The sequence below is a fragment of the Dicentrarchus labrax genome, unplaced genomic scaffold (assembly GCF_905237075.1).
Source record: "Dicentrarchus labrax unplaced genomic scaffold, dlabrax2021, whole genome shotgun sequence".
NCBI lineage: Eukaryota > Metazoa > Chordata > Actinopteri > Moronidae > Dicentrarchus > Dicentrarchus labrax.
In genome coordinates this window covers 14,180,182-14,207,689 of record NW_026136716.1, presented here as the reverse complement: position 1 = coordinate 14,207,689, position 27,508 = coordinate 14,180,182, and the positions used below count along the sequence as shown (strand labels likewise).

Below are 27,508 nucleotides of genomic sequence, written 5' to 3'. Positions count from 1 at the left end.
AGCTGACTGGGAAGCAGACAGGAAAACGATGGATTGCTCCCTCTGCGTTGGGAGTGAGCTACTGCCCCAAGCAAAGAAGTTTTAGTATCTGAGGGTGTTGAGCCGTGATTATAATACAATGACAGACCTATAATATGGCTGAATGTGAATAAAGGCTTGTTCTTTTATTAAAGACCAGTGTGTAGGATTTAGTGGCTTCTAGCAGTGTAGTTGCAGATTGCAACTCCCTTGCTTCACCCTCCCCTTTCAAGTGCGAAGGTGAAAAATCTAAAGCAGGTGTTTGGTTTAGCCATTCCTGGCAGCCTCCATAGAAGTAGGTAAAAAGGGCTCATTGTATAGTAACAAAAACACAATTATTATTTTTAGATGATTGTACACTCATGAAAACATATTTATGAATATTATATTCCATGTCTGCCAATAGATCCTACTAAAGGTTACACACTGGACCTTTAAAGTAAGATGATTTGTTTCCAATCTAAAGTCACCACATGTCAACATATAAGAGTATGTGAGGTCACAGCATCTATAAAACGCCTGTTTGTAGTTGCAGCTGTTGCTTATGGCCATACCTCCCCAAGAGATCTCATTTGATCTCAGAAGCTCAGCCGGGTCCTGTAGTGGGATGGGAGGCTGCCTGGGAATACAAGGTGCTGTAAGCTTTTTCACTGCTCTTTACAAACAGCAGAGGGCACCGCTGCCCCTTCAGTGGACACAGAGCCTTAAAGAACTGAGCACTTGTAAAATCCAAATGGAATATTTATTATTTACCAATAAATAAATACATAAAATAGACTGGTATGATTTTGCTAGGAATTTACATTGTACTTGCCCATGGACATTTCCTCCAGTCTAGGAATATTCACTGCCATTGTGTGGCAGATTATCATTCGGTAGCAAAAACTGCATTTGAGTGGCATTTAGGTCAAAAGTAGACAAAAAACATTAGTGGCACTTGTGGTGAACAACACTGTAGCATGGGGAACAAACTATTCAATATAATATTACAAAAGAATTGTCACAATTTACAAGCAATATTACATGATTAATGAATAACATGCTGTATTTATAGACATAAGCCAAGCTTGGATCTCCCTACTATTCCGGTGCACAAAGTGAAGTTCCCTCAAGTGTTGCACTCAGTGATGACAGCCTGAGCTGAAGTGCAGATGTGAGTTAAAAACGCGGCAGAAGATGTTTGGAGAGTTGAGTAGATGTTTGGGAAGCTGGTGCTGAGCCTGCTGTGGTTCCTTCACTGAGGTCATCGCTGCTTAGAAGACAAACCAGTCACTCAGCTCTTCACAAGGTTCCTGCTGTGATTTCATCTCATCTTAAAACCTGGTTCGGTCAAACAGTTACACAAGATATAAATATATAAAACTGATGTGGTGAGCAGTCCTGGTACTGGAACTACAAACAACCTCCTGAAGCATAGGAACGTCCTCCTGTGGCTGACAGTCTGGTGACTGGCTCGTGTTTGGAGAGAGAGGCTTGTTGCTCAGATACCATGTTTCCCTGGAGAGGAGAGGAGGAAGTCAGTCAGATGGATCACAATCAATAATCTGTCAATACAACTGATTTACGTTGCATCTTTATGAGGGGGGTTCTAAGTGTTAGTGTCCAATGGGTGCAGCAGTGGGTGCTAAATGGTTAAACAGTCTAGTTAGTAATAAAAGAGGCATGTGCCCCCCCTAGCTGTTGATATTGTCTTGACTCAGAGCAGCTTTATCAATTGTTGGGATGTGAATTAAACCGCCCTGAAGGTTATCAGCTGTCCATCGTGTCCACTGACATCCATAAAGGGATGCATGGTATGATAAAAGCGTCATGTTGCGATTATTTTGATCAAAAAACATGAAAAAAAGGTTTTCTGTATCGGCTGATATTCACCCTTTTGCCTGACATCGACTTACCAGCAAATAGGATGGCCTTCACCAACCTATGTGGCCGATGTTTACCTGTTGTGTCAATTTTACTCTGCTTAAATGTTGTGTTGGTCATTTCCAACTTGGATATTAAAGAAATAATGGCACAAAGTGCGCTCCATGCAGCAGCGCGGACAGAGCGGCTCAACTTCTTGGATTAGAAGAGAAACAGACTGAGCTGCAACAATGCAGAGACGCTCGTGTGTGTGGGTGTTTGGGTCATCGGCTATGGGCCAAATTATTATTTTAAATATCTGTATCGGCCCATTCCTTTTTTCTGGAGAAAGCTTTTCCTTAAATCAAAAGGTCTAAGGATAGAGCATGTCATAGACTGTACACACCACTAAATCCTACTAATAGAAGAAAATAAGAACAACCCTAGGGTTCCTCTTCAGCACTGTAGCCAGGCTGACAGAGAGTCACAGCTCTATCGAGCCACATATCCCCATAAACTTAAGTAGCAATGACTTCATGAGCTTCTTCTATAATAAAATTATTACTATTAGAGAAAAATTAATCACCAACTGCCATCAACAGTTATCAGTGGCTCTCCAAGTTCAGGGACTTCTGTCAATGTAAACTTAGATGTATATTTAGACTGTTTTTCTGCTATCGATCTTCATCAGTTAACTTCAATCATTTCTTCATCGAAGCCATCAACCTGTCTGTTAGACCCGATCCCAACTAGGCTGCTTAAAGAAGTTGTTCCCTTAATTGGCACTTCTTTACTGGATATGATTAATCTTTCTTTATTATCAGGATATGTACCACAGTCCTTTAAAGTAGCTGTAATTAAACCCCTTCTTAAAAAGTCTACTCTTGACCCAGGGGTTTTAGCCAACTATAGACCGATTTCTAACCTCCCGTTCCTCTCTAAGATTCTGGAGAAAGTAGTCGCCAAAGAGTTGTGTGACTTTCTACATAACAATAGTTTATTTGAGGATTTTCAGTCAGGATTTAGAGTTCATCATAGCACAGAGACAGCTCTGGTTAAAGTTAATAATGACCTTCTGACTGCTTCTGACAATGGACTTGTCTCTGTACTTGTATTATTAGATCTTAGTGCTGCATTTGACACCATTGACCATGATATTCTTTTACAGAGACTTGAGCATCAAATTGGCATTAAAGGAACTGCCCTAACCTGGTTTAAGTCATACTTATCAGATCGTACTCAGTTTGTACATGTTAACGATGAATCCTCCATAAATACTAAAGTTAGTCATGGAGTTCCACAAGGTTCTGTACTTGGACCAATACTATTTACTTTATATATGCTCCCTTTAGGCAACATTATTAGGAATCACTCCATTAACTTTCACTGTTATGCAGATGATACGCAGTTATATCTATCAATCAAACCCAATGAAATTAATCAATTATCTAAATTACAAACATGTCTTAAGGACATAAAATCCTGGATGACCTGCAATTTTCTGATGTTAAACTCAGAAAAAACCGAAATTCTTGTTCTTGGCCCCAAAAACCTTAGAGACTCATTGTCTAAAGATATAGTCACTCTAGATGGCATTAACTTGGCCTCTAGCACCACTGTCAGGAATCTTGGAGTTATCTTTGATCAGGATTTGTCATTTAACTCCCACATAAAGCAGACCTCTAGGACTGCCTTCTTTCATTTACGTAATATTAGAAAAATTAGACACATACTATCACAGACAGATGCAGAAAAACTAATCCATGCATTTGTTACTTCAAGGCTGGATTACTGCAACTCTTTATTATCAGGTTGCCCCAATAAGTCCATTAAAACGCTCCAATTAATTCAGAACGCTGCAGCACGAGTACTGACAGGAACTAGAAAAAGAGATCACATCTCTCCTGTACTAGCTACTCTGCATTGGCTCCCTATAAAATGTAGAATTGAATTTAAAATACTCCTCCTCACCTATAAAGCTCTTCATGGTCAGGCCCCTTCATATCTTAAAGAGCTCATAGTACCCTATTACCCCACTAGAACACTACGTTCTCTGAATGCTGGGCTACTTGTGGTTCCTATAGTCTCTAAAAGTAGAACAGGAGCCAGAGCCTTCAGTTACCAAGCTCCTCTCCTGTGGAACCAGCTTCCAGTTGTGGTTCGGGAGGCAGACACCCTCACCACTTTCAAGAGTAGGCTTAAGACATTCCTCTTTGATAAAGCTTATAGTTAGGGCTGGATCAGGTGAGTCCTGAACCATCCCTTAGTTATGCTGCTATAGGCCTAGACTATCGGGGGATTTCCCATGGTGCACTGAGCTACTCTCTTCCTCTCTCTTTCTGCACTCATTCATGTCCCTTTAATGCATGTTACTAACTCCACTTCTTCCCCGGAGTTCTTGTGCTTTCTCGTCTCGCAGGTTCTCATGGATCCTGGTGGAGCCTCCTGCCATGGTCCTGCTTGACTGCCATTGCCAATACTGTTGTTGCTGTGCACCTGTCTGTCTGTCTGTGCTCTCTCTCTCTCTCTCTCTCTCACCCCAACTGGTCGAGACAGACGACCACCCACCTAGAGCCGGAGGATCTGTCCTAGGTTTCTGCCTTTTAACAGGCAGTTTTTCCTTGCCCTTGTGCCAAGTGCTTGCTCATGGTGGTACTGTTGGGTCTCTGTAATTAATGTTAAAGAGTTCGGTCTAGACCTACTCTATTTGAAAAGTGTCCTGAGATAACTTCTGTTATGAATTGGCGCTATACAAATAAAATTGAATTGAATTGAATTAAATCCACACGGCTTTACATGCAAATGAATGGTTTTTGGATACATAAATAAAATTGACTGATAGCACCCAGGGAGCATTGGGGGCCTCTGATAACATGCTACAAGCTAACCGAATTTTCAAAATGATGTGGTAGCTGACAGTAAATGAGTATAATGAAGGAATCAGTACCGCCTGTTAAACAGTCGATTACTTTAGTGTTAATCCTCCCTGAAGGAACGGCTGTGTATCAAATATTTTATGGCCCGTAGCCGCAGTACCGGTGTGCAGCAGTGTCTCTCCTCCGCTCAGTCTTCCTTCAAGTTGTCGAGTAGCGCCTGGGTCTGCTGGGCTAACCTCCTCTTCTCTGCCTGCTCCTTCTTCAGGGCCGCCTCTGCTTTCTTACTCTGGTAGATCTTAACCCCGGCGAACGCCAAACACAGCAGCAGCGTCTTCAGGGCCAGGATGTAGAGGAGGATGGGAACGTTGTCCAAAGCCTGAGGACAGAGTTTATGTTTGAGGAGAGCTTTTTCATTTTCTGCCTCCAGACGACTACAGAGAGCAAAGCACCTTTCTGTGGGAGAAACAGAGCTGCTCTGAAGAACAACAGAAGAACTTGACCACTCAATATGAAATGAAAGAATTTGAAAAGAAAGCTCTGGAACAGTCAGGGACCCTGGAGAAGATACCCCCCTCCAACCACCCTCTTATCCACCAGTGGCCTCAGCTGTCCAAATGGGAGGTGGGAGTTAATTTGGTCACAGAGAGGGGAGAGGGGGGGAGGAGAGGAGAGAGAGAGAGAAGCAGCTGCAAACCACGCAGTTGTAACAGGTCACCCACAGTTGGTTGCCCAGACCTCTTTAGAAAATCTGTCAATTTTCAAATTGCGATTCATAGTGACCTCAATTTTACACCCCATAATACGTTTCAAGACATTTTCCTTATCACCCCAGAACACTCTTTAATTCGGTACACATCCCATCCATCAAGTGGCATTTACTTCAGTACTTTAACTGTTACTGCTAACCTTAACTGGTTACGCATTTCCAAGCCGAGTGTCGCAATAGTGTGCCGTTTAGCCAGTGTGAATAAATGATAATGTCTGGGTATTCACGGCTACAAAGCAGACCCAACCAAAGGAAGAGAAAGACAACATGGCGGGTATACACACCGTTTAATCGTCGACGTTGCTAAATGAGAAGTTTATGGCAGTTTGACACTTAAACTGCTCAGCTGTAGGTAACGTTAGCATTCTGCTAGTGAGAGTTGAGGCAACCTAGCCTCTATATGAGAAGAACCAAATACGCCATTGAACTCACAACAACATAAATAAATGAATACATTTGAGCTCACTTACCTTCCAGTTGATCATTTTAGCTTCCTTTATGTTGAAGTGTCTTGTTCACGGTGACAGCCACACAGCTATTATGCTGCTCTGGAGAAGGCGGGGCTTGCAGTGACAGGCCAATCGAAATGCAGTTTCCGTTGGACGTAGTTTGTGCTGCATTCAAAGCTCATGCGACAAAGCACGACATGGCCTCAAATCTGTCCGCTGTTACTTTACAATAGACCTGTTAGTGCTGATCATCCAGTGTAACATTAATATACATGCACTTAATGGTAACACATATGTGTTCACGTGTGATACATGTGATTAACTATATTTTTAAATGTCATTAAATTGTAATCTTCTTGTATTGTATTATGCATTTACGCTTATTCCCAATTTGTGTGAATGCATCATTACTCTTGACAAGCAGTTGTAAAACAAACTAGCGTTTGCTTGAAGATTCTAGCAGTCTAAGAAAAGTCATCACGTGTCAGCGAAATATAATATAATATAATCTCGAAAATATAGAGACTGTAATGCAACACAAACAATCACGTTACAGTTTACCAATTCCCAGCAATACCACCACAAAAGTAACTGCGAGCAGAAAGATACTAGACTGCATCGTACACAAACACGCATTACATTTCGTTCCGTTTTTATTCACAAACACGGAAAAATGTCACCTACTTCTCTTGTACATAGTTTAAAAAAAAAAAGATCAAATTAAATAAACATTAACAAAACACGATGTTTTCTAACGGTAACGGTAGCTAGGTCTGGCAACATGCAATAATGTCATTGTGTGACAACATAAGTTGATAGAAATCATACACACGTTTCCATGTGAAGTCCTCATTTGACCCATATATAAGAACGTTTACACACTGACATGCGTAGTCACGGTGGCCGAGAGGTTAAGGCGTTGGACTCGAAATCCAATGGGGTTTCCCCGCACAGGTTCGAATCCTGTTCGTGACGAAATTACGTTTTTTAAAAAAAAGTCTTTGTACAACGGTGTTTGACCAAAGAAGAACTGTATTTGGTTTTGCATGAGTATTAGAATCACTTTCAGCACAGTGCACCTCAGATAAAAACGGACACCACCCTCCACCTTCGGTCATCTCTCTCAAACGTCGCGCGTCGATGGTTAAATCCTTAAACTGTGAACTTCTTCTACACAGCGCATTTAGGCTAAAATGAAGCGTTAACTGTTTTGCTGCTATTCAACAACAAAGAACACAATTTAACAACACAGTTTATTTAAGTATAAGCTTGAATCTGTAGCATCACAATTTCAGCTTTTATTGCAAGTCTCGTACAGCTCCCAATCCCTCCTCCTACCAGCACCCCCGATCCCTCCTCCTCAAACCAGCACCCCCAATCCCTCCTCCTCAAACCAGCAGAGAAAACCATCTCCGGGGACTTCAACCATGCTTCCCTGTCCTCTGCTCTCCCCACCTTCACCCAGTAGGGGAGAGTGGGGTAAGTTGAGCCACCCCTTGTTGCTAGGAAATGGTAAAAAAAAAAAAAAACATTGATCATGTGACCAAATATTTAGGAGGAAGGCATCATTTCATGGAGTCTGTGAATGTAAGAACCACATGGGTAAAGTGGTTAGATATTTATTTCCAAAAAATCATTTTTCACTCTTGAAAGTGAATTGAGTCTATCATAAGTTTCATGAGAATTGTGTTTAGACCAAAATAGATCATTTAAAATTTGTTTTATACATCAGTTGTGGTATCTATGAGCTACAACATGAGCTCATAAACCTAGCATAAAAGTGCACCATTAAAGCTGTGGGGACTAATAAAGTCAGAATGGTAGTTCTGGGGTAAGTTGAGCCATTTGGCCAGGGGTAAGTTGAGCCGGTGGCTACAGCCAAAATACACTCAATATGTGTATCCAAAAAGTAGGGATACGGCTCAATTTACCCCACACACGGAGTAAGTTGAGCCACAAGACCACTTTATTTGGACATGCTATATTATCGAAACAGTTATGTTTACACTCATTCTGTTTGTTTGAAGGGATGCACAACATCCTGAAATATATGCAGATATATTAGTTAGCGACAAAACTATGATTGCCTTGATGTAGTGATCCTAAATATGAAAAATGGCTCATCTTACCCCACTCTCCCCTACGTGAAACGCCACACCAGGGACAATAAAACTTTGGACTTGTTGGATGCAAACATCAAGGATGCATACACCTCACTGACCTCTCCGGTGCTTTCAACACTATCCAGCCGTCACTGCTCAGAGTGACGATGGAAAGTGTGGGAGTGGACCAACACCTGGCTGCATGGACAGACTATCTGACCAACAGACCACAGTATGTGAGGCTCCAACACTGTGTGTCTGACGTTGTGCTCTGCAACACAGGTGCCCCTCAGGGTACCGTGCTCTCTCCCTTCCTCTTCACCCTTTACACTTCGGACTTTACCCACAACTCCACACACTGCCACATCCAGAAGTTCTCAGATGACACAGCCATTGTTGGATGCGTTTCTGAGGGGAATGAACTGGAATACAGGACTGTCATCAGGGACTTTGTCAGCTGGTGTGAGCTCAACCAGCTTCAGCCAAACACTAGCAAGACGAAGGAGATGATCGTTAACTTCAGGAGGAAAACGTCCCACATCACCCCGGTGAACATCCAGGGATTGGACATTGAGGTGGTAGAGAATTATAAATTCCTGGGTGTTCACCTCAATAACAAACTGGACTGGACTGACAACACCCATGATCTCTACAAGAAGGGCCAGATTCGCCTCCACCTGCTGAGGAGACTGAGGTCCTTCGGAGTAAGCAGGGCTCTCCTCAAGACTTTTTATGACTCTGTGGTTGCTTCAGCCATCTTCTATGCTGTGGTCTGCTGGAGGGGGGGCAGTACGGACAGGGACAGGAAGAGACTCAATAAACTGATCAGGAGAGCGGGCTCTGTCCTGGACTGTCCTCTGGACTCCATAGAGGAAGTGGGTGAAAGGAGGATGTTAGTGAAGCTGACTTCCATCATGGACAACAGCTCTCACCCCCTACATGACCCTGTGGGGTCCCTGAGTAGCTCCTTCAGCAGCAGACTGTTACACCCTCGGTGTAAGAAGGAGAGGTTCCGCAGGTCTTTCATCCCTGCCGCTGTCAGACTCTACAACACCTGATCAATGTTGTAGTTTCTGTTTTTCAAATTACCACCACACCATAGCTTTACCACTTTACCTTTTTTTTATTCTTTTTATTTATCACGTAAAATGCTGCTGTTACAAGGGAATTTCCCCTTTTGGGATTAATAAAGTAATACAAACAAACAAAACAAAATAACACAGGTTTTAGGATTTTAACTTTAATGATTAAAGGTCCCATAGGTCAAACAGAGTCAATGTGCTGCTATTGTGTATGTTGGCTCTTATTACTATCGTTGGTGGCAGCTGTATTTACCCTACTATTTCATGTCAAAATGGCTGCTGTGAAAAAGTCTACTGGAATAAGATTGTCATAATGGGACAAAATAAATGATACAGTAGATACATTCTATTGTGCCCAAATTTAGTACACACAGTACGTACACACCAAGATAACAGGAGCTAAATGAACAGATCAGATTGCACATTACCACCAGCAAAGTTTTATATTCAAGTATGATGTCATAACCGAGGTGGGAAATATTCTTCTTTGTCATGCATTTGTTAGGGACATTCAGAAGGCCAACCCAGGAGCTCAGCTTTTAATATCGGATTGGATTATTTCACAGTTGCAGCGGTATACCATGGCGTGGAAACTGACAATTAGCAGACCATATACAATGGCTTATCTATGGTACTGAATTCTATTGAATTAGTGTCATTAAAAAATATATTCAGTTCCACCCTATTAGTGTTATTTAAATTCAAGTTGATGTCAACCTTCATGTCTGTCAGGGCGTAATGTGTTGTGAAAGCGTATGTTCAACCAAAAAACCTTCAGTTTTGATTCCTTTAAGGATCACTGTAATGATAATAATAATAATAATAATGATAATAATAATAATAATAATAGTGCAATGCTGTATACCGTGAAACTGTGATATTTTCTGAGACATACTATTATTCTCAAAAGGTTGCAGCCCTATTTCAGAAAGCTATGGCATGAATTTAAAAATATTACAATGGAAACTACCTGTGAGCAACAACCTGTATTTGTGTGGTGTCCACTGAATAATTGTGTAGTAAAACAGTCTTACAAGGCAAAAAAAAATTAGGAGGAAAATGCATTCTTCACCTCAGAAGTAGCTGACAATAAAACCAATAAAAAAATACTACATCTTAAAGGTGCCCTGTGGAGATTTTGACCACTAGTAGTGCTATTGAGCAATGTTTAACAATGGGTCCATGTTTTGTTTTGTACAAGCATTTTGGCGATGCAATACACAATCCTACTGGGTTAGCATTAATCTGCTGGGTGACAGTTGGTAACGGTACGATGCAAAGAAACATAGCAGTGCTCTCCAAAAGGCAGTGAAGAAGACTGCTAGCTAGTAAACACGGATGTAAACAATGCACGATTTGAGATATTTGGCTTTGCAAGTATTTTATGTAGGAAATAGACTCAACATGTTTGTTCAACATCAAGGATACACAAAATATATTTTGGTGAGAATCACTGACTATGAACATAACATTTGTTTGTTTACAGGAAAACTCAAGGTCCACTTACTGGCTTTTCCTGAAGCTTCCAAACACATCTTCATCAGCAGATAGAGTTGTAAAATGAAGTGTATCTTGAGTTAAGCTTTTTCTGTCAAGTTTTTAAAAGCCTTGGATCTATGTGTGGGTCAGTTTATGGATACCTGCTCTATGTGGAAATCAAACATGGAAATCAAACAGGAAACTGTGCAGTAACTGATGTAGCTTCTTTATAATGCGTTGCTTTCCAAATATTCACGGTGAAAAATAAATACACAACGAATAAATACGTCAAAACTCCATGTCAGCTGTCTGGTTTGTTGAGTGGAGCATCATTTTCCACCATATGAAATGTGTCAAAGTCCTAAATGAAACTACCGGCCTGGTCCCACTAGTGAGGGCCCTGCTTTAATGAGTCACAGTGGGGCCAGACCAGAGCTGAGAGTGAGAGTGTGGAATTGGGAATATCACAGGAATGTATTTACACAGTGGAATCCATAAAGGGCCATGCCTGTAGCTTTTTAATAGACTCCCATTCCCACAGAACGGAGGCATTGGAGTAGTGTGCTCCTGTGTTTGTGATACAATGCATGGAAGAAGAAAGTAGTGTGTCTCCAGCTACAAACAGTTTATATGATTCCAAAGATTCAGGCTTCACATGCGGTCAGCTCATAGATTGATAGTGAAGAAAGAAGTATAACAAAATAATCGGTACAGCTTGATCTGTGATGTACACATCTATGTTTTGGCTCACATTAAATCACTTTGGCTATGCAAAGATAAAGTTGTACACCAATCCTTATTTAGCTCACAGAAAATCAATTTCTTTACTCGTCTATCCGGCCACATACTGTAACTGTCCAAACTCTATCCATCCTTCCACCTGTACATTCTTCAGTATATCTATCTTAACATGTATTTGTCCATCATCTCTGAAGTCTATTCGATTGTCTCTTTACGTCCATCCCTTTATCCAGAGTAACTAATCAATCGTAGCACATACTGATCCACTGATCTACTGTGAACAATTTCCTTGAAAAGACTAAAACCTACAATGACCTCATCCCGCTAACAAGTCTTGTGTGTGTATCAAAGCCCGCTATCTCTTCTTCCTGTGCGCCATAGAGCTCCATTACTGTTCAAAAACTAGTGAAAACACATGAGCCACACTGCTGCAGAGGGCCCATCCTAAACCCCGCCCCTTTTTGCTCTGTGCTTCAATGACAGTTGAGTAAGCCTCGATCAGATAATATTAGCAAAGACGCAAGCTAACTAGCTAGCCACATTACATCAATTGTTAGTTAGCTAAGGTTTTGCATTAGATAACTTAAGATGTGACTATACACAAAGTATATATACACTTTCTCTTTTCCTGTACTATACGCTATGTGCGCTACATCTATATGGGAAAGACAACCACATTTTGAAGATGGTTAACAGATAAAAGCAACATATATATGGTCACATCTTACATTAGCTACTGTTAGCCAAACACTAGCTAGCTAATGAGTGATGCAAATTACCTAGCTAGCATTTGCAAACATTAGCTTTCAGATGTAACTAGCTAGCTAACAACTGATGTAGATTAGCTAGCTAGTTACCTCGTGTCTTAGTATCATTAGCTAACTGTGTGGCTATGTATAGGTCACTTTTATCTTTTAATCATTAAAATGTGGTTGTCTGTTCAATATAGACGAGCCTAGCACGTAGCATATCTTAGCACAGGAAAGGAGAACGTTGACTGAGGTTCTGGATGAGGCTTGCTCAACTGTTACTGGAGCACAGATTAAAATCGAAGGGTCAATTGTTTCACTGTAGCATAATTCTTCATCAGTTGGTTTAATGTATTTTCTGGAGCTGTACAGTTTTGGAGCGCAGAGCAAAGAACCGGGTGGGAATTTGGCAGGGTCAATTGTTGGGTTTGACTTTTTATGGGATTAAGACAGGAAAAACTTTTCTCACCTCTTTGGCGGTTTTATCCAACTCTAGTTCAATGAGCAGGATAAGGATGCTCTCCACCCTGTACCCCACATTAAATCCCTGCATCCATAAATCTATCACCACAACTCAACAGTGGTGCTTCCCTGTGCTCTGTAGTTTCCTTTACAGTAAATCCGTGATTGGCTGCATTTGTGTTTCATTGGACAGAAACGTCTGGCTAATCGAGGGTTTGCCTCCTTGAGGTCCAAACAACCATGTCTACCTTCGGCCCGCTGCACTGTATGCAAGCAAGTTTCCAGAATGACTGTATTTGTTCATTCTTGACATCTAGCTCGCTAACAGATGCATTCTAAAATGTTGATGTTGCCGATCCGTCCTCATCATGGTGGTCGGTTTCGGCTGTTAGTCATGACATCCAGCATGTTGTGGAGAGTACAAGAAACCACTTGAGAACTTTGTGCCCCTACTCTTGGTACATTATATAGATGTGTAACTGTCATCCTGCTCAGTTATGTCAATGTTGGTTCCATTCAAAAATTATTTGTAACTAGAGGTAGGGTGTTGCTGTAAATATCTCCCTCTGGTCATTCTGTGACCCCTGCTATAGTTCCCCTGCTTACTAGTGGCCATTACTATTCTCCCAGGAAACAGAACCAGCAAAGGAGAACCATCCCTGCAGTGTTAGGGCACTTTTTGTCTTCTCTGCTTTGTCTTCGTGTTCAGGAGGTCTTCCTCCTCCTTGCTCTTGATGATCAGGCAAAGCGTGATAAGTGGATGTGCTCAGTAGCGCCCCTTGTGGTTTGACCTGGACATGGTGAGTGGCAGAGACACGGAGGAGAGAGAGGAGACCTCCCAGTAGAGAGAGCGGGACAGGAAGAGCTGGTAGAGGATCACCATGGAGATGGACTGGCAGAGGATCACACCGATAGTCACCACCTGCAGAGAGGGAAGACATGGTAGTTAGAGACAGCAACATCTGCAGTTGTGTTTGTGTCCACCTGATGAATGTGAATCCAACATTCCTTCTACTTTTAGCTCTGGTTTGGGCTCCACCAACTCCTGAGGGACATATCTGGCCCTTTAGCTACTAAATGTTTGTGGATGGGTCTGTTGTTTGGTGCTGGCCAGGCAGGATGTGTACTGTGTGTTTATCAGAGCTTTTCTTACAGTTTATTGTGATGTGACTAAATATATTACTTTTATCTTTTAACCATCTCGAAATGTGGTTGCCTTTTTAACATAGACGAGCCTAGCACATAGCATATCAAAGAACAGGAAAGGAGAAAGTAGTTATAGGGCACTGAAAGATAATAAATATATAAAATGTATAAAACATGTGTGCTTTTTGTGTTCACACCTTCTCCCTCTGGTGCTCGTTGAAGATGACAGACATGAGGAAGAGGACAGGATGGCAGAGGAACCACAGGAAGCATCCCTGCAGAGGACACAAGGAAGAGTATGTGACCACCTGATGGACTATAGTTAAGTATTTGTCTGTATATCATTGTAGTGGGTAGTTTACCTTGGCGAAGCAGAGGTAGAAGTCTCTCTTCAGCGTGCTCCTCTCAGTGGAGATGATCTGGTAGAGGACAGAGGCCAGGAGGAGGGACAGAACCAGTCTCAGGGCCATGAGGAGGAGCCCTGCCAGACTCTGCTGGGCGTGGTAGCTGTGGTGTTCACTCTCGGATTCGGAATACTGCTCCCACAGCAGCAACACTCCCTGAAAGTGACACAGTTTCACTCTCAGTGGCTCAGGTATTATTATCTATCCATCTATCAGAAGCACAGGTAGATTTGACTGACAAATACCCCAAATCTAACTTGATCCTGTGTACCTGTGTAACGACCCCACCGACAGCGAGAGCCGTGGAAGCCGGAGACTGTTCCCACTGAAGAGGTCTGGACTGAGGCTTCCTGCCCCGGCTCAGAGTCCAACCCATACACAGACTCAGCAACATGTAAAGCATGGACACCTGGGACACCATATCCCAGACTGCACAGGGAACAGGGAGTGAAAAAAAAAGAGGACACATAATAACATAACATTTTAATTTCTTTGTCTGTTTTACAAATGAAGTTCCTCTTACTGGAACTAAAGAAAGGACATATTTAAAGAAGAGGAACATACACTCTGCCAGGCTGCCCATCAGCGGAATACCGATACCATCTCTGGAATACCTGCAGAACGCAAAGGGAGGGAACAGGAAACAGTAAGAAGAGAAAAGGAGAGAGAAGCTGCTGGACATAAGTAAACGTAGGACTGGCTTTTCGTTCTTGGCGAGAGCTTGGTGACATAAAAGGCTGCAGACCGACGGCGAGCTGGCCTTCTTGCTGTTGTCAGTAATATTAGCTGGCTTGCAATGTCTTGTGTTGTTGCACTTGACTGATGTTTGTTAGAAGTTGTCAAGTAAGTAAGTAAAGTAATCATAAGTAATGTACAGCTGTCCATATTTACCACATTGGTATTGTACTCTGACACTAGCATATCTTACGTAATGTTGCTTTATTAAACAAGTAGAATTTTTTTGAAGTCAAAGATTTTTCAAGACCCCTCTACCTGGCTAAGTGGATGTAGTTGCAGAGAGCGGAGCAGCCCTGTAACCCCAGCGCTGTGGTCAGCACTTTGAGGACAGTGTGCATGGGCCCTCCTTTCCTCAGAGCCTGGTACAGAGGTTGGCAGTAGATGCAGCAGGCTATGAAGTAGGCCAGCAGCAGGAGGAAGTAAAAACTCTGGAGACCTGGAAGAGAGAATATAGGAAGGAAACATTTTGTCCCCACATGAATGATGCAGACGTCTCTTTACAAATCACAGTGTGGAGTTATAATGCAGTTATAAAGATACATCTGTGCAGGGTTAGTATCAACATAACATCTGGTAAACCATTATGGGCTTTGTATCATTTAAACAGTTAACACAAACTTATTTTGTAACAACTCCACACAAGCATCAAGCAGTGGAAGTGGACAATTCTATTTAGACAGAGGTTGACAGAAGTGACTTCAAGCAGAGATTTGTGGGAAAAAAGTTAATGATTGAAACCACAAACAGTTGGCTGTAACGTAACGTTAAAAATGAGATCTTGTTTAGAACAGCCTGTGGACTGTTTTCTATGTAAAGGTTCCAGTTCTTTGGCGTTTATCCGCTAAGTCAACAAACCCACCGCAACAGAGTCAGAGTCAAAGCTAGCATTACCGCAAAGCTAACCAAATATATTGTGATACTGTGGTTTTAGCCGGCTAATGTTAGCTTGCTTTCAACGCGGACAAATTGCTAGCTAACATAGTGAAATCGAGTTGGCTTGCCGTTTGCGGGTCAATTTGTCGGCTTGGGTTGCAGGGCGGCCGGTGCTGGATAACGTTATTCAGCGTGGCTGGGTTGGAGCTGGCTGGCTAACCTCGCTTGGTGGCTTGCTAATGTTATCGCTGACAAAATGTGAGTCCATATCTTAGCTGGCCCAGCTAACGTGATCCATGATACTAACTCATGTATTATGACAGTGTTGATTGATGGATTGATTGATTGATCAGCTGCTGTGAATGCTGGGAATATCCGGGAAGTCTGACCTGCCTCCTCCGCGCTATAGTGCTCCAGAGGATTTCCAGCTGAGTCGGCGTTAAACAGCAAGACAGTAAAACTGAGATCAGCGTGAGAAGGGATCACTGCACTTTCCTGGAGAGACAGACAGGAAACAGAAAGAGGAGAGGGAAACAAGGAGGGAAACTTAGTGTGACAAACTTCCAGTACCAGTCTTCAGGCCCTGAGGGACGCCACCCATGCTCTGCTTCTGATTGGCTAGCAGGCCTACTCGTAACCTCCTTTAGTTAGGTTAGCTTTCATTCTTTAGCTTGATCTGTAAAAAGTGATTGTCGGACCAGTGACTCTACCCACCCATTTTTATTAATGCTTCCCCATCAGCAGCTCTTTTATCGGCTATCATATTTAGGTAACTGAAATAAAAGTAAAAACTGGGCTTGAGAAAAAAAACAAACACTAACTGAAACGATATTGTGTTCTTCTGAAGCCTTGAGTGTGCTGTTTTGGCCGTCTGCAATTAAAAAAAAACGATCTCTAATAAATCTCTTAAACGAATAAAACCAATCCAAAACAAATCTAAACTAAAACGAGCAACTGCTGTTACCTGACACGTGTACCTGTCAGCATACAGGGCCTGCCAGGCTGTGGGCGAGGACTGACGAGGGATCGTCTGGTTGTGTTCTTCTTGACTGAGAGAAACTAAAGCAGGAGGAGAGAAGAGGACGAACGCGGTGAGATGAGGTGACAGTGTGGAGGAAGGAGAGCGGAGAAATAAATCAATACAGCTGCGACACATCCATCATATCAGAGCTCAGCACTCTGTATTAGTGAACCCTGGTTCTTACTGGTGAACTGGGCTCTGGAGAGCCTATCGGAGCAGCTGAGGTTGTCCAGGTCTGAGTCCATATCCTGATACAGTAGCAATCTGGACTCCTTCTCGGTAGCCAGAGCGGAGTTGTCCAGCCTGCACACCAGCAGACCATTATCACCTACGGGCGAGAGAGAGACAGGATCAATGGGCAATTGGGAAAATTACATGTTTCATTCGACTTAAGAAAGACTCTCCTCTCTCTCTCTCTCTGAAATTATTACATTTATGCATTATGGAATATATACAATTTAAATTGGCAAAAGTTAAAATTCCAAAAACATGAAGCTCATCGTGTGTGGTATGAGCTCTACACTATGACAAAAAGTTACACCTACACACACAGAATCAATCACAGAGAGAACCAGTGTTGCCAGCTTGGTGACTTTCTTGTTAGATTCAGAAACTTTTTCAGACCCTCTCAGCAACTTTATTTCTAAAAAGTGACAAGTGACAAATTTAGCAACTTATTCAAATCATCAGGGAAATGGTGAGAGACATATTCAAATATATTATATTGTAATTCCTGTGTTTCCTCTATGTTGTTCGGACGGGCCTGCCCCCACTGCTAAAAAAAGTCCTAGAGGAAACACTGAATTCATTCCCATGCATGCTGCATGGCTCTTCTGCCAAACTCTCCCTCTCCTCTTAAGCCATGCAGGCAGTGTGGTGGCATGTTTGACCTTCTTTCTCGCTCTTTCTCTCCGGATCAGAGTGTTCTTATGGCTTGTATGCAAATAGTTTCTTTGAGCTTGTAAATATTTAAAGTTTGTTTGTTATTCTCTCTAGCTTTTTGATTTTTTTTAACGTTTCTTACTGCTACTACTAATTAAATATACAATGTTCCTGTTGTGTGATTATTTGGATAAATAATGAAAATGCAAGTCAGTGAGAAAATTACTAAAATAATAATGAAAACCAATTGTGGCCAAACATCTAGGGTAATTCATGTATTTATTATTAGGATAAGTGCAGGGAACAACTAGCAGAACATCTATGATGGACCAGAGTGAGTCAACAAAGTTATTAAACTACATTAATTAATTGTATCAATTATTTTTAACTATCTCTGGTTCCAGGTTCTCAAATGTGATGACTTACTGCATTTCTCTCTTATGTATCATCATAAAATTCATATTTTACCAGGTTTGACTAAAAAACTATTTGTGATGTCACAAAGTATGCTCGTAGGCCCCGCCTCTTAAAATCTGATGTTCAGTGAGCTCAGAGAAACTTTCCACTTTCAGCAGATAAATGTGAAAACATTCCTTTAGTGTCAGACTCTGCACATAAATCATTCTACACAGTGAAGACCAAACATCACACTGTAGGAACAAGAAGACACTTTCTTTTTGGACTGGAGGGGGACTTTAATTGTCCCGGAGCACTTCTACTGAAGCACTCACTGAAAGTCACCCTAAATGTGAAAATGCTCAACAATAAGACACACTGCCGGAATATCTAGCTCAATATCAAATAAAGTGAGGACATGTTAGTTACACCAATCGGTTAGCCAGTAGCAAATAGAAAAGCAACAAGAAGAAAACCAGTGAGCTGGATCAACACGCCATCATGCCACGTTAGTGTTAATGCTGAATTTGAGCTAACCCTGTCGCAACATCAGCATCGTTAACGTTAACGTTACCTTGGTACATGAATTTAGTGATGAACTGGCCATTCTGCTGCCTCGCTACTTCGCTCTTAAAAAGTCCCGTCACGGTTTTCCCGAAAGCCTCCGAACTGAGAAGAACCACAGCTACGAATGTGGCTAACAGACACGACATTTTCCCCTTATGCTTTTTTAACGTTATCGACAAATAAACGTTAGCTAAGCAATTCAATGAGCCACGAAGCCAGAAGTAAACCAGCTGCGTCAAGTCACCCACAGTCACCCTGAATGAGACCGGAAGTTGGGTGTTTCTGTCCTCAAGTAAAAGCTCGCATTTCATTTTCTTACACAAAGTAGAGCTAAACAGATTTATGGTATACAGAGTGACGCAAAAACATCAAGACTCACTCATTGGAATTTTATATTAAATTATGGATTAAACTAAAGCTGTAATGCATTGTAAAATCTATAACACTGAATTGTGTAACAGTAGTTTATTTCCTGAGAGTACATTTTAGTTCTTTAGTATATGTAAGGTTTTAAACAGTAATGTGACTTGACTAAACAAAAACTATGTAAACATTCGAAAAGCAAGTATAAAGATAGTAAATATATTTTAATTTCACCACTCTTATTTTGAAAATCAGTTCCGGACGTTACATATTTCTTGTCGCTCACTTGACACCGTCGTCCAGCCCAGCGGGCAGGGCTGACAGTTTGATTGATTTGGGATTCACGCAATCAAACAGCGCATATTCGCGCCGCCAGGTAAAATAACCAATCAGAGAGCCGAAACCAGGCTACGTGCCATAAACGTTCCACCCATTTTCAACGTGTCAACAGTGCCGTAAAACGACAGGAGACTGTCGCACATTACACAATGCACCTACTGTACTACAGGAACTAACGTTAGAGAACTCCTGGACCTGTGCGACAGTTAGCTCACTGCTAGCAGGCTGATAACGATGAAGATGCCGTTATTATGTCTGTAGGAGAGTTTAATGGAGACTGACAGCTGACGGTGAGCAGAGGATGGACTTCACCAGGACTCTTCTGGTGACCGGAGGCGCTGGATTCATGTGAGTTCAGATAGTGAGGAAGGTAGTGAGGAAGGTAGTGAGGAAGGTAGTGAGTTCAGATAGTGAGGAAGGTAGTGAGGGAGGTAGTGAGTTCAGATAGTGAGGAAGGTAGTGAGTTCAGATAGTGAGGAAGGTAGTGAGGAAGGTAATGAGGAAGGTAGTGAGGAAGGTAGTGAGGAAGGTAGTGAGTTCAGATAGTGAGTTCAGGTAGTGAGTTCAGGTAATGAGGAAGGTAGTGAGGAAGGTAGTGAGGAAGGTAGTGAGTTCAGATAGTGAGTTCAGGTAGTGAGTTCAGGTAGTGAGGAAGGTAGTGAGGAAGGTAGTGAGGGAGGTAGTGAGGAAGGTAGTGAGGAAGGTAATGAGGAAGGTAGTGAGGAAGGTAGTGAGGAAGGTAATGAGGAAGGTAGTGAGTTCAGATAGTGAGGAAGGTAGTGAGGAAGGTAGTGAGGAAGGTAATGAGGAAGGTAGTGAGGAAGGTAGTGAGGAAGGTAGTGAGTTCAGATAGTGAGTTCAGGTAGTGAAGGTAGTGAGGAAGGTAGTGAGGAAGGTAGTGAGTTCAGATAGTGAGTTCAGGTAGTGAGTTCAGGTAGTGAGGAAGGTAGTGAGGAAGGTAGTGAGGGAGGTAGTGAGGAAGGTAGTGAGGAAGGTAGTGAGGAAGGTAGTGAGTTCAGATAGTGAGGAAGGTAGTGAGGAAGGTAGTGAGGAAGGTAGTGAGGAAGGTAGTGAGGAAGGTAATGAGGAAGGTAGTGAGGAGGGTAGTGAGGAAGGTAATGAGGAAGGTAGTGAGTTCAGATAGTGAGTTCAGGTAGTGAGGAAGGTAATGAGGAAGGTAGTGAGGAAGGTAGTGAGGGAGGTAGTGAGGAAGGTAGTGAGGAAGGTAATGAGGAAGGTAGTGAGTGGAGGTAGTGAGGAAGGTAGTGAGGAAGGTAGTGAGGGAGGTAGTGAGGGAGGTAGTGAGGAAGGTAATGAGGAAGGTAGTGAGTTCAGGTAGTGAGTTCAGGTAGTGAGGGAGGTAGTGAGGAAGGTTGTGAGGAAGGTAGTGAGGGAGGTAGTGAGGGAGGTAGTGAGGAAGGTAATGAGGAAGGTAGTGAGTTCAGGTAGTGAGGAAGGTAGTGAGGAAGGTAGTGAGGGAGGTAGTGAGGGAGGTAGTGAGGAAGGTAATGAGGAAGGTAGTGAGTTCAGGTAGTGAGGAAGGTAGTGAGGAAGGTAGTGAGGGAGGTAGTGAGGAAGGTAGTGAGGAAGGTAATGAGGAAGGTAGTGAGGAAGGTAGTGAGGAAGGTAATGAGGAAGGTAGTGAGTTCAGATAGTGAGGGAGGTAGTGAGGAAGGTAGTGAGGAAGGTAATGAGGAAGGTAGTGAGTTCAGATAGTGAGGAAGGTAGTGAGGAAGGTAGTGAGGAAGGTAGTGAGGAAGGTAGTGAGGGAGGTAGTGAGGAAGGTTAGCATTATCCATTTCCGGCTCATCGTTTAGTTTGTTAAGGCATCGAACTGTGACCTCCCTCGCTCCTCAGTCACCTTCAACCAACTCCTACAGTTCATACTGAAATATTAACATGTAAAACCTAGCTCACTGGATAACTATATCCATATATCACAGTGACATCACAGGGAATAATATTATAGTAATTAAAAGTCATTATTAAATAGAATATCCTCGGGTTGTGGACAAAACAAAGACACATTAGTATAGGACATATACTCTGTATCACTGTATATATAAGGTTACATTCAGACAGGACTAGTGACTAGCAGGGGCCATGGATATTAGTTATTGGATTAACATCACATTAGTTAGTGAACAGGACGATACTTAGTCTGCTGATTTTTTAAAATCTGTTTTGGCACAAACATCAGAGCAATGTGGGAGTCTTATGTGTTTCTCCCCCTCTCTCTCCCTCTCTCCCCCTCCTCATCTCTCCCTCCAGTGGCTCCCATCTTGTGTGCTCCCTGGTCTGCACACACCCAGACTGGAGAATTATAAACCTGGATAATGTGAGTCTCCACTCTCACTTTTTTCCTCACTCCAGTTCCTTTCAAATATAAAAAAATCTGGGCAAGCTCATCTCTGAGTGAGTTGACCTCATGTTGACATCCTAAGTGTGTTGTATGTACCGTATTATTTCTTCAGTTGGATTACTGCTGCAGCCCCAAGAGTCTGCAGAGTGTTGAAGACAGAGCGAACTACACCTTTATCAGAGTGAGAGCTGCTGACATCAGTGTTGTTGAACCAGAAAGATTCGGTCCTTTATCTTAAACAGCAGTCTGACTGTTCAAATCTACTTCTTCAACAGGGAGATGTGTGTAACTCGCGGCTGGTAAATCACATTTTCAACACAGAAAGCATTGATGTGATCTTCCACCTGGCAGCCAGAACACACGTCGGTGAGCAGCGGTTGTTCAAATCTATTAGTACCTGTTGGTTAAACTCTTTACCCTACTCCCCTGCAGTGTCTCACCTGAAGAAACAGTGTTATGATTTGATGGTCTTTTTCTCTTCCCGTCGCTCAGAGACGTCATTTGAAAGTCCATCCAGTTTCCGGCGTGTCAACATCGATGGAACCAGAGTGTTATTGGGAGCCGCCCATGAGGCCCGACACCGGCCGCAGTGCTTCATCTATGTCAGCACCGATGAAGTGTACGGAGCCAGTCTGGACGAGGTCAGTGAACGGCCAGTCTGTTGACGGGGTGTTGGCTTTTTGAGTCATTTACTGACTGTTTTGGGTGTTTGTTCTCTGCAGGTGTTTGATGAGAGTAGTCCAGTGAGGCCCTCCAACCCATATTCTGCCACTAAAGCAGCAGCGGAGTACCTGGTCAGATCCTACTGGGATAAATATAAGGTACACACACCACACAGGCAGGGAGGTAGCTTCTAAATGACGTAAATGAACAGGTTTTTATTTAGTTCTTGGCTTTTTACTGTGTTAAGGAATGTTTTTTTAACGATAACTAGTATCAGCTTCTAAGTTGTAAGAATTTTCTCAATCTTACGTGAATTCTGAATTTCCGTCTGGCTATCTGTATGTTTAAACACTGCTCTGTTTTTCTCCTACCAGTTTCCCATCATCATCACCAGGAGCAACAACATCTACGGGCCCAGGCAGTACACTGAGAAGGTACAGCACCCTCACTGACAACACTTGACTTTAATCATTGATTGCTCCATTTGTATAATTATAATACAATATAATAATAACAAGATATCTGTTCAAGCTTTTCATTTGTTTTGACACATTTAATGGTTGTACAAAGTGTCCTTGCCTGGTTTTGTTCTGTTGGAATTGCAGTTTTTCTGGTTTTAAATGCTCCAGATAAACAAGAATGATCTTTCACGTTTCACGTTTAAACTCAACTCATCTTACAGTGACGAAGATATTGACTATTTAAAAGCAGCAACCATCTTCTTGATCTTTCAGGTCATTCCAAGGTTTCTCACCCTCTTGCAAATGAACAAGAAATGGTAGGTTTGTTTGAACTTTAGGTAGGATAAGTACAAAGTTTTCCTGGCAAACCTTGTATCTATGGAGGGTTTTTGGGGCTGAAATTAAATATATAAATGCATAAATAATTATATATTTAAATGCTTATATAAATGAATATATAATTCTATAATAAAATGCTTAAATAAATGAATGAATGAGTAATGATATGATTTAAGGCTAAATAAATATTTGATTATATAATAAAATGTTGAAACAAATGTATACATAATTATATAAGTAAATGCTAAATTGTCCCCATAAATCAATCACAAATTAAATGAGGCATTCATTTATTTACTTATTAATGTATTCACACATTTATTTATCTGTTCATACTTTTATAACTAGATAAATGTGTGACTAAATGAGATGAGTTAAGAAATGAAGGGATAACAGATACAGATTAGTAAACTCTGGTGCAATTACTTTTAATTATGAATTGAATATAAAAAAATATATATATACAAATATGTAATAATAACAGTAGTATTTGTTTGATTTAATACATTAAGAGAAAAGCAGAGTAAAGCTACATTCTAACCTGGGTTTCTGTTTCTCCTCTCTGCCACAGCACCATCCAGGGAACCCTCCCTAAATCCCGCCATTTCCTGTTTGTCGATGACGCCGTCAGCGCCTTTCTGCTGGTTCTGGAGAAAGGGACTGTGGGAGAAATCTACAATATTGGAACAGGCTCCGAGATTCCCATCATGCAACTGGCCAGGGAACTTGTCAAGATGGTGGGTTCAGGAACCGTTCTCCTTATTCAAACGTATAGCGGTAGACGTACAAATACATTATAAGTGTCAGGTACAGTGATTGTAAAGAAGATGTATCAATCTTTGTGGTTTTTTTTAGGTCAAGAATGTGCCAGACTCTGAGGTGAATGATTGGCTCGAGTTTGTGCCCGACAGGTGAGTCAACCAGTGCAGAAATCAAGTATTACAACCATAAAGAGTGGTAACAAAGTCACTCAGTTTGAGTGTTAATGTGTCTTAATGTAGCTATATGTAGGCTTCAAATCAGTATTTTGGTAGGAATTGAAAAAACTTTGCTGTACACTCAATACGGGAAAAGTTCTGCGCTCTCGTGGCCTGAAAGCACGAGTCGACCCAAGATCCAGTTCTAAAAATGTGAAAATGTCTTATTTTGGTGAGTAACTGTTAATATAAAATATAACAATATAATTATCTCCACGTTAGTCTTTACCTAGGTCAATTGGAAAAGTCATACATTTGTTTCATGAATCAGGACCGTGAGCTGAAGCCCATAACAACATGAGACACATCTGAAATCTACTGATCTAGAAGCTCAAACACTGACCTCTGCCCTGTAGGCCACGTGTCGACCTGCGCTACCCCATCAGCTGTGAGAAGCTGCAGCAGCTGGGCTGGAGAGCTCAGGTGTCCTGGGCTGAAGGCATCCGACAGACTGGTACAGTAACACACACACACACACACACACACACACACAGGCCTCTAGATTGAAAAAATATCTCTAGCGAGGAGACAGGGTCAGTACATTAAAGCCCTGATCCACAAAAGGAGTACATTTTAGCTCAAACTGTCTAAATATAGATGGGAGCAGATGAAGAGATGGTTCCCTCTGTATAATGTGTGCAATTAATTCCTGTGTTTTGTGTCTTTTAGTAAAATGGTACCAGGACAACCCAGACTTCTGGTCAGACACGAGCGAGGACCAAGGACAAATCAGAGGCAAGCTCCAAAAAGCGACCAACAAATGAGCGGGCTCAGCTGTGCCCTGCTGCTCGACTGACAGGACGTTGAGTGAACTAAGACACGGAGTAGTGACTTCAATTATTTCACGATATTTGTGTAAAAGAGGCGATTATGGCTGATTTACAGCTCACATAACAAATAACAAATACTGAACACATGAGGACAGTTTATTATAAGGGGCCGGGCAGCTCTGCTCTTCTTCTTCCAATAAGGAAATCCGCCTTTCCATGCATTAAAATAAACACAGTTTTGCACATAGTTTCAGTCTTATGCCAAGTTTTCTCAACTGGGCTATTCATCCAAACGGTGGCGCTTAAGCAACCATCTAAAGTTTACATTTTTGATAATTCATATCAGTCGTATGTGCTATAGCAGAAATGTTCAGATGCTCTCACTTAGTTTTTCTAAATATTAAATACTAAATACTAAAATATTTAGTGTGGTCAATGTTTGAATCTGAGAAGCTGAATTTTTGACACTATTTCGAATGTAGATTATTGCTGTCAGTGGAAATAGGGCATCTTTAAACTTCAGTTTATCACAGTAAATCAAGATAAAATAATAACAGACAGTGCTGACACACGACTTTTAATGATAAATTTGGTTCCATGTCATTCCTCAATGCCCGGCCACCGACTGACTGCTGCGCAGCTATAATTCTGTTTCTGTCTCTAAATGATCGTTGGACCAACAGGCCCTGAAGTGCCAGACAACAAGAAGGCAGAGCCTTCCTTCAACCAAAGCGAAGTTTCACCTAGAAATCAATGCACTTTATCTTGACGCTATGGAAGACCATTTCCGCCAATGTGACGAGAAAAGAAAAAAAAGATTCTGAGAGTCATAATGAAGTTTTCTCTTTAGCATCTTAAAATAATTAGAAACTTTATCAATATTTTGACTTAGAATCTCAAAATAGGGAAGTTTGGGGTCCTCTGCTGGACTTGCCCCGCGACCCGATCCCGGATAAGCGGATGAAGATGAGATCTCAAAATAATGAAAAAATCTAAATACTGAGATTCTCATTTTGAGAGACTAAAACAATATTTTGTGAAAGTAAAAGGTAAATTATAATGACTTACAGAATCCTTTTTTCCCTGTCACATTGGCGGAAATGGGCTTCCATATGATATTCATTACTGATTCAGCTAATGTTTACAAGTGGTCTTATTTTGCTCCACTTGGGCTTTTTATGCACAATGTTTAAGTTTATTTTTAAGTCTGAAACACACACTAATGAAGTATGTAAGAATCTGAAAGCTCCATTAAACAATTAACCAACGCGTACTAAGTTACCCTAGGACCCGCGAAATTTGAATAGCATGTTTCATTTGTATTGATAAGAGACTGAATTAGGAAAGGCTACAACAATTGAAACGCAGTGCCATTTTTAGCTCTGTGCTCCAATAACAGTTTAGCAAGCCTCAGTCAACTACATGGTAACCAAATTTTGATAATGGTTAAAAGATAAAAGCAACATATAGAAATATCTTAATATAATAATAAGACTTAATTGTAAAATGCAAGACCTATTTATTAGGCATATAAATGACCTAAAAATGTATCAAAATATGAGGCTGGTTGAAATGTCAGAAATGGATTCAGCATCCCCAATAACCCCAAAACCACTCCTATATTGTCCAAATAGGCGATTATGCTATTTAATGCTAATTATGCAAATTGCCCAACATCTGTAAATTAGCATTCAGCAGTTTCTGTATGCTGGGGACCCATACATTACATTTCTAACATCAAACCTTGGGGTACTCCACGTTTCCGGGGTCACAATGGGGATCTACTGCCTGGCAAGTTAAGTTAGCAAGTTGATATAAATTAGTTAGCTAGAATTCTGCTCTGTAGCAAAACACTAGCTAATTAATAGCCTAGTTACACCAATCATTAGCTAGCTAGTTACTTTGTGTTTTGCTAAAACACAAGCTAACTAGCTAACCAATTTACATGAAGTGTTAGTTAGCATTCTGATAACATTAGTTAACTTAAGATGTGACAGTATGTCGCCAAAACCAAAATGTGGTTGTCTTTTGAACATAGATTAGCCTAGCACGTAGCATATATAAGTACAGGAAAGGAGGAAGTTGACAGGTTCTGACTGAGGCTTGCTCAATGGTTATTGGAGCACAGAGCAAAAAGGGGAGGGATTTATAAAGGGTTCATTCTGATGCAGCTACTGTGTTGGTCCCTCCCTGAGGGGCAACACAGGCAGAAACGACTTTGATTGGCGTTGACATTTGTGTATGTTCCAGGGTTTATGTGCAATTGTTGGCGTTGTGACTGATCTTTTTAAAAATCTTCATTATGATACATAAAATCAAATTATGATGGTAGACTGAAAACAGGGAATACACGTTTTACATACACTCAAATACAAGGTTACTCCTGCTCACGTTCTGCAAGGTTTCAAATGTATGTTTAACCTTTTACAGTATAACCATTCTGCTAAGTTTTAAAATACTTTGATTTTGTTAGAGTAGCCTTAGAAGAAAAGGATGAGAAGGGAACTGTAGTTAGCTTAAAGTCCATTCATCTCGTGTTTTCTACACATTCTATAGAGATATTTTCATACGATTCTGTAGCATGCATTAAACTGCAAATAAAGTTATTTCATATTTGACACTGTTTCTGCTTTTCTACACT

General features: G+C 41.4%; 3 protein-coding genes, 1 long non-coding RNA gene and 1 other non-coding gene across 5 annotated transcripts; 3 read left to right on the top strand and 2 right to left on the bottom strand.

Moving 5' to 3' along the window:
- Window positions 1–738: 738 nt before the first annotated feature.
- LOC127378876 (small integral membrane protein 11-like) lies at window positions 739–6,123 on the bottom strand. Its single transcript, XM_051428201.1, has 3 exons — window positions 5,973–6,123; window positions 4,897–5,112; window positions 739–1,515 (listed from the first exon to the last, which is right to left on the bottom strand). The coding sequence occupies exons 1-2, from the start codon at window positions 5,985–5,987 to the stop codon at window positions 4,924–4,926; spliced, it is 204 nt and encodes a 67-aa protein (XP_051284161.1). The 5' UTR covers window positions 5,988–6,123; the 3' UTR covers window positions 739–1,515; window positions 4,897–4,923.
- Window positions 6,124–6,844: 721 nt separating this feature from the next.
- On the top strand, window positions 6,845–6,926 carry trnas-cga (transfer RNA serine (anticodon CGA)). Its single transcript has one exon. It is a non-coding gene; the product is annotated as a tRNA-Ser (tRNA).
- Window positions 6,927–10,485: 3,559 nt separating this feature from the next.
- gpr180 (G protein-coupled receptor 180) lies at window positions 10,486–18,837 on the bottom strand. Its single transcript, XM_051428198.1, has 10 exons — window positions 18,601–18,837; window positions 16,933–17,076; window positions 16,692–16,786; window positions 16,117–16,222; window positions 15,110–15,290; window positions 14,681–14,730; window positions 14,388–14,545; window positions 14,075–14,272; window positions 13,910–13,987; window positions 10,486–13,488 (listed from the first exon to the last, which is right to left on the bottom strand). The coding sequence occupies exons 1-10, from the start codon at window positions 18,737–18,739 to the stop codon at window positions 13,333–13,335; spliced, it is 1,305 nt and encodes a 434-aa protein (XP_051284158.1). The 5' UTR covers window positions 18,740–18,837; the 3' UTR covers window positions 10,486–13,332.
- A 584-nt stretch (window positions 18,838–19,421) lies between these two features.
- Window positions 19,422–21,034, top strand: LOC127378877 (uncharacterized). Its single transcript, XR_007888210.1, has 4 exons — window positions 19,422–19,812; window positions 19,963–20,131; window positions 20,302–20,386; window positions 20,850–21,034. It is a non-coding gene; the product is annotated as an uncharacterized LOC127378877 (long non-coding RNA).
- Window positions 21,035–21,398: 364 nt separating this feature from the next.
- LOC127378961 (dTDP-D-glucose 4,6-dehydratase) lies at window positions 21,399–27,485 on the top strand. Its single transcript, XM_051428342.1, has 12 exons — window positions 21,399–21,431; window positions 21,496–21,633; window positions 21,770–21,838; window positions 21,933–22,023; window positions 22,150–22,298; window positions 22,380–22,478; window positions 22,695–22,754; window positions 23,055–23,098; window positions 23,692–23,857; window positions 23,976–24,031; window positions 24,454–24,551; window positions 24,767–27,485. Exons 1-12 carry the CDS (start codon window positions 21,399–21,401, stop codon window positions 24,859–24,861), a joined length of 1,098 nt encoding a protein of 365 aa, XP_051284302.1. The 3' UTR covers window positions 24,862–27,485.
- Window positions 27,486–27,508: the final 23 nt, after the last annotated feature.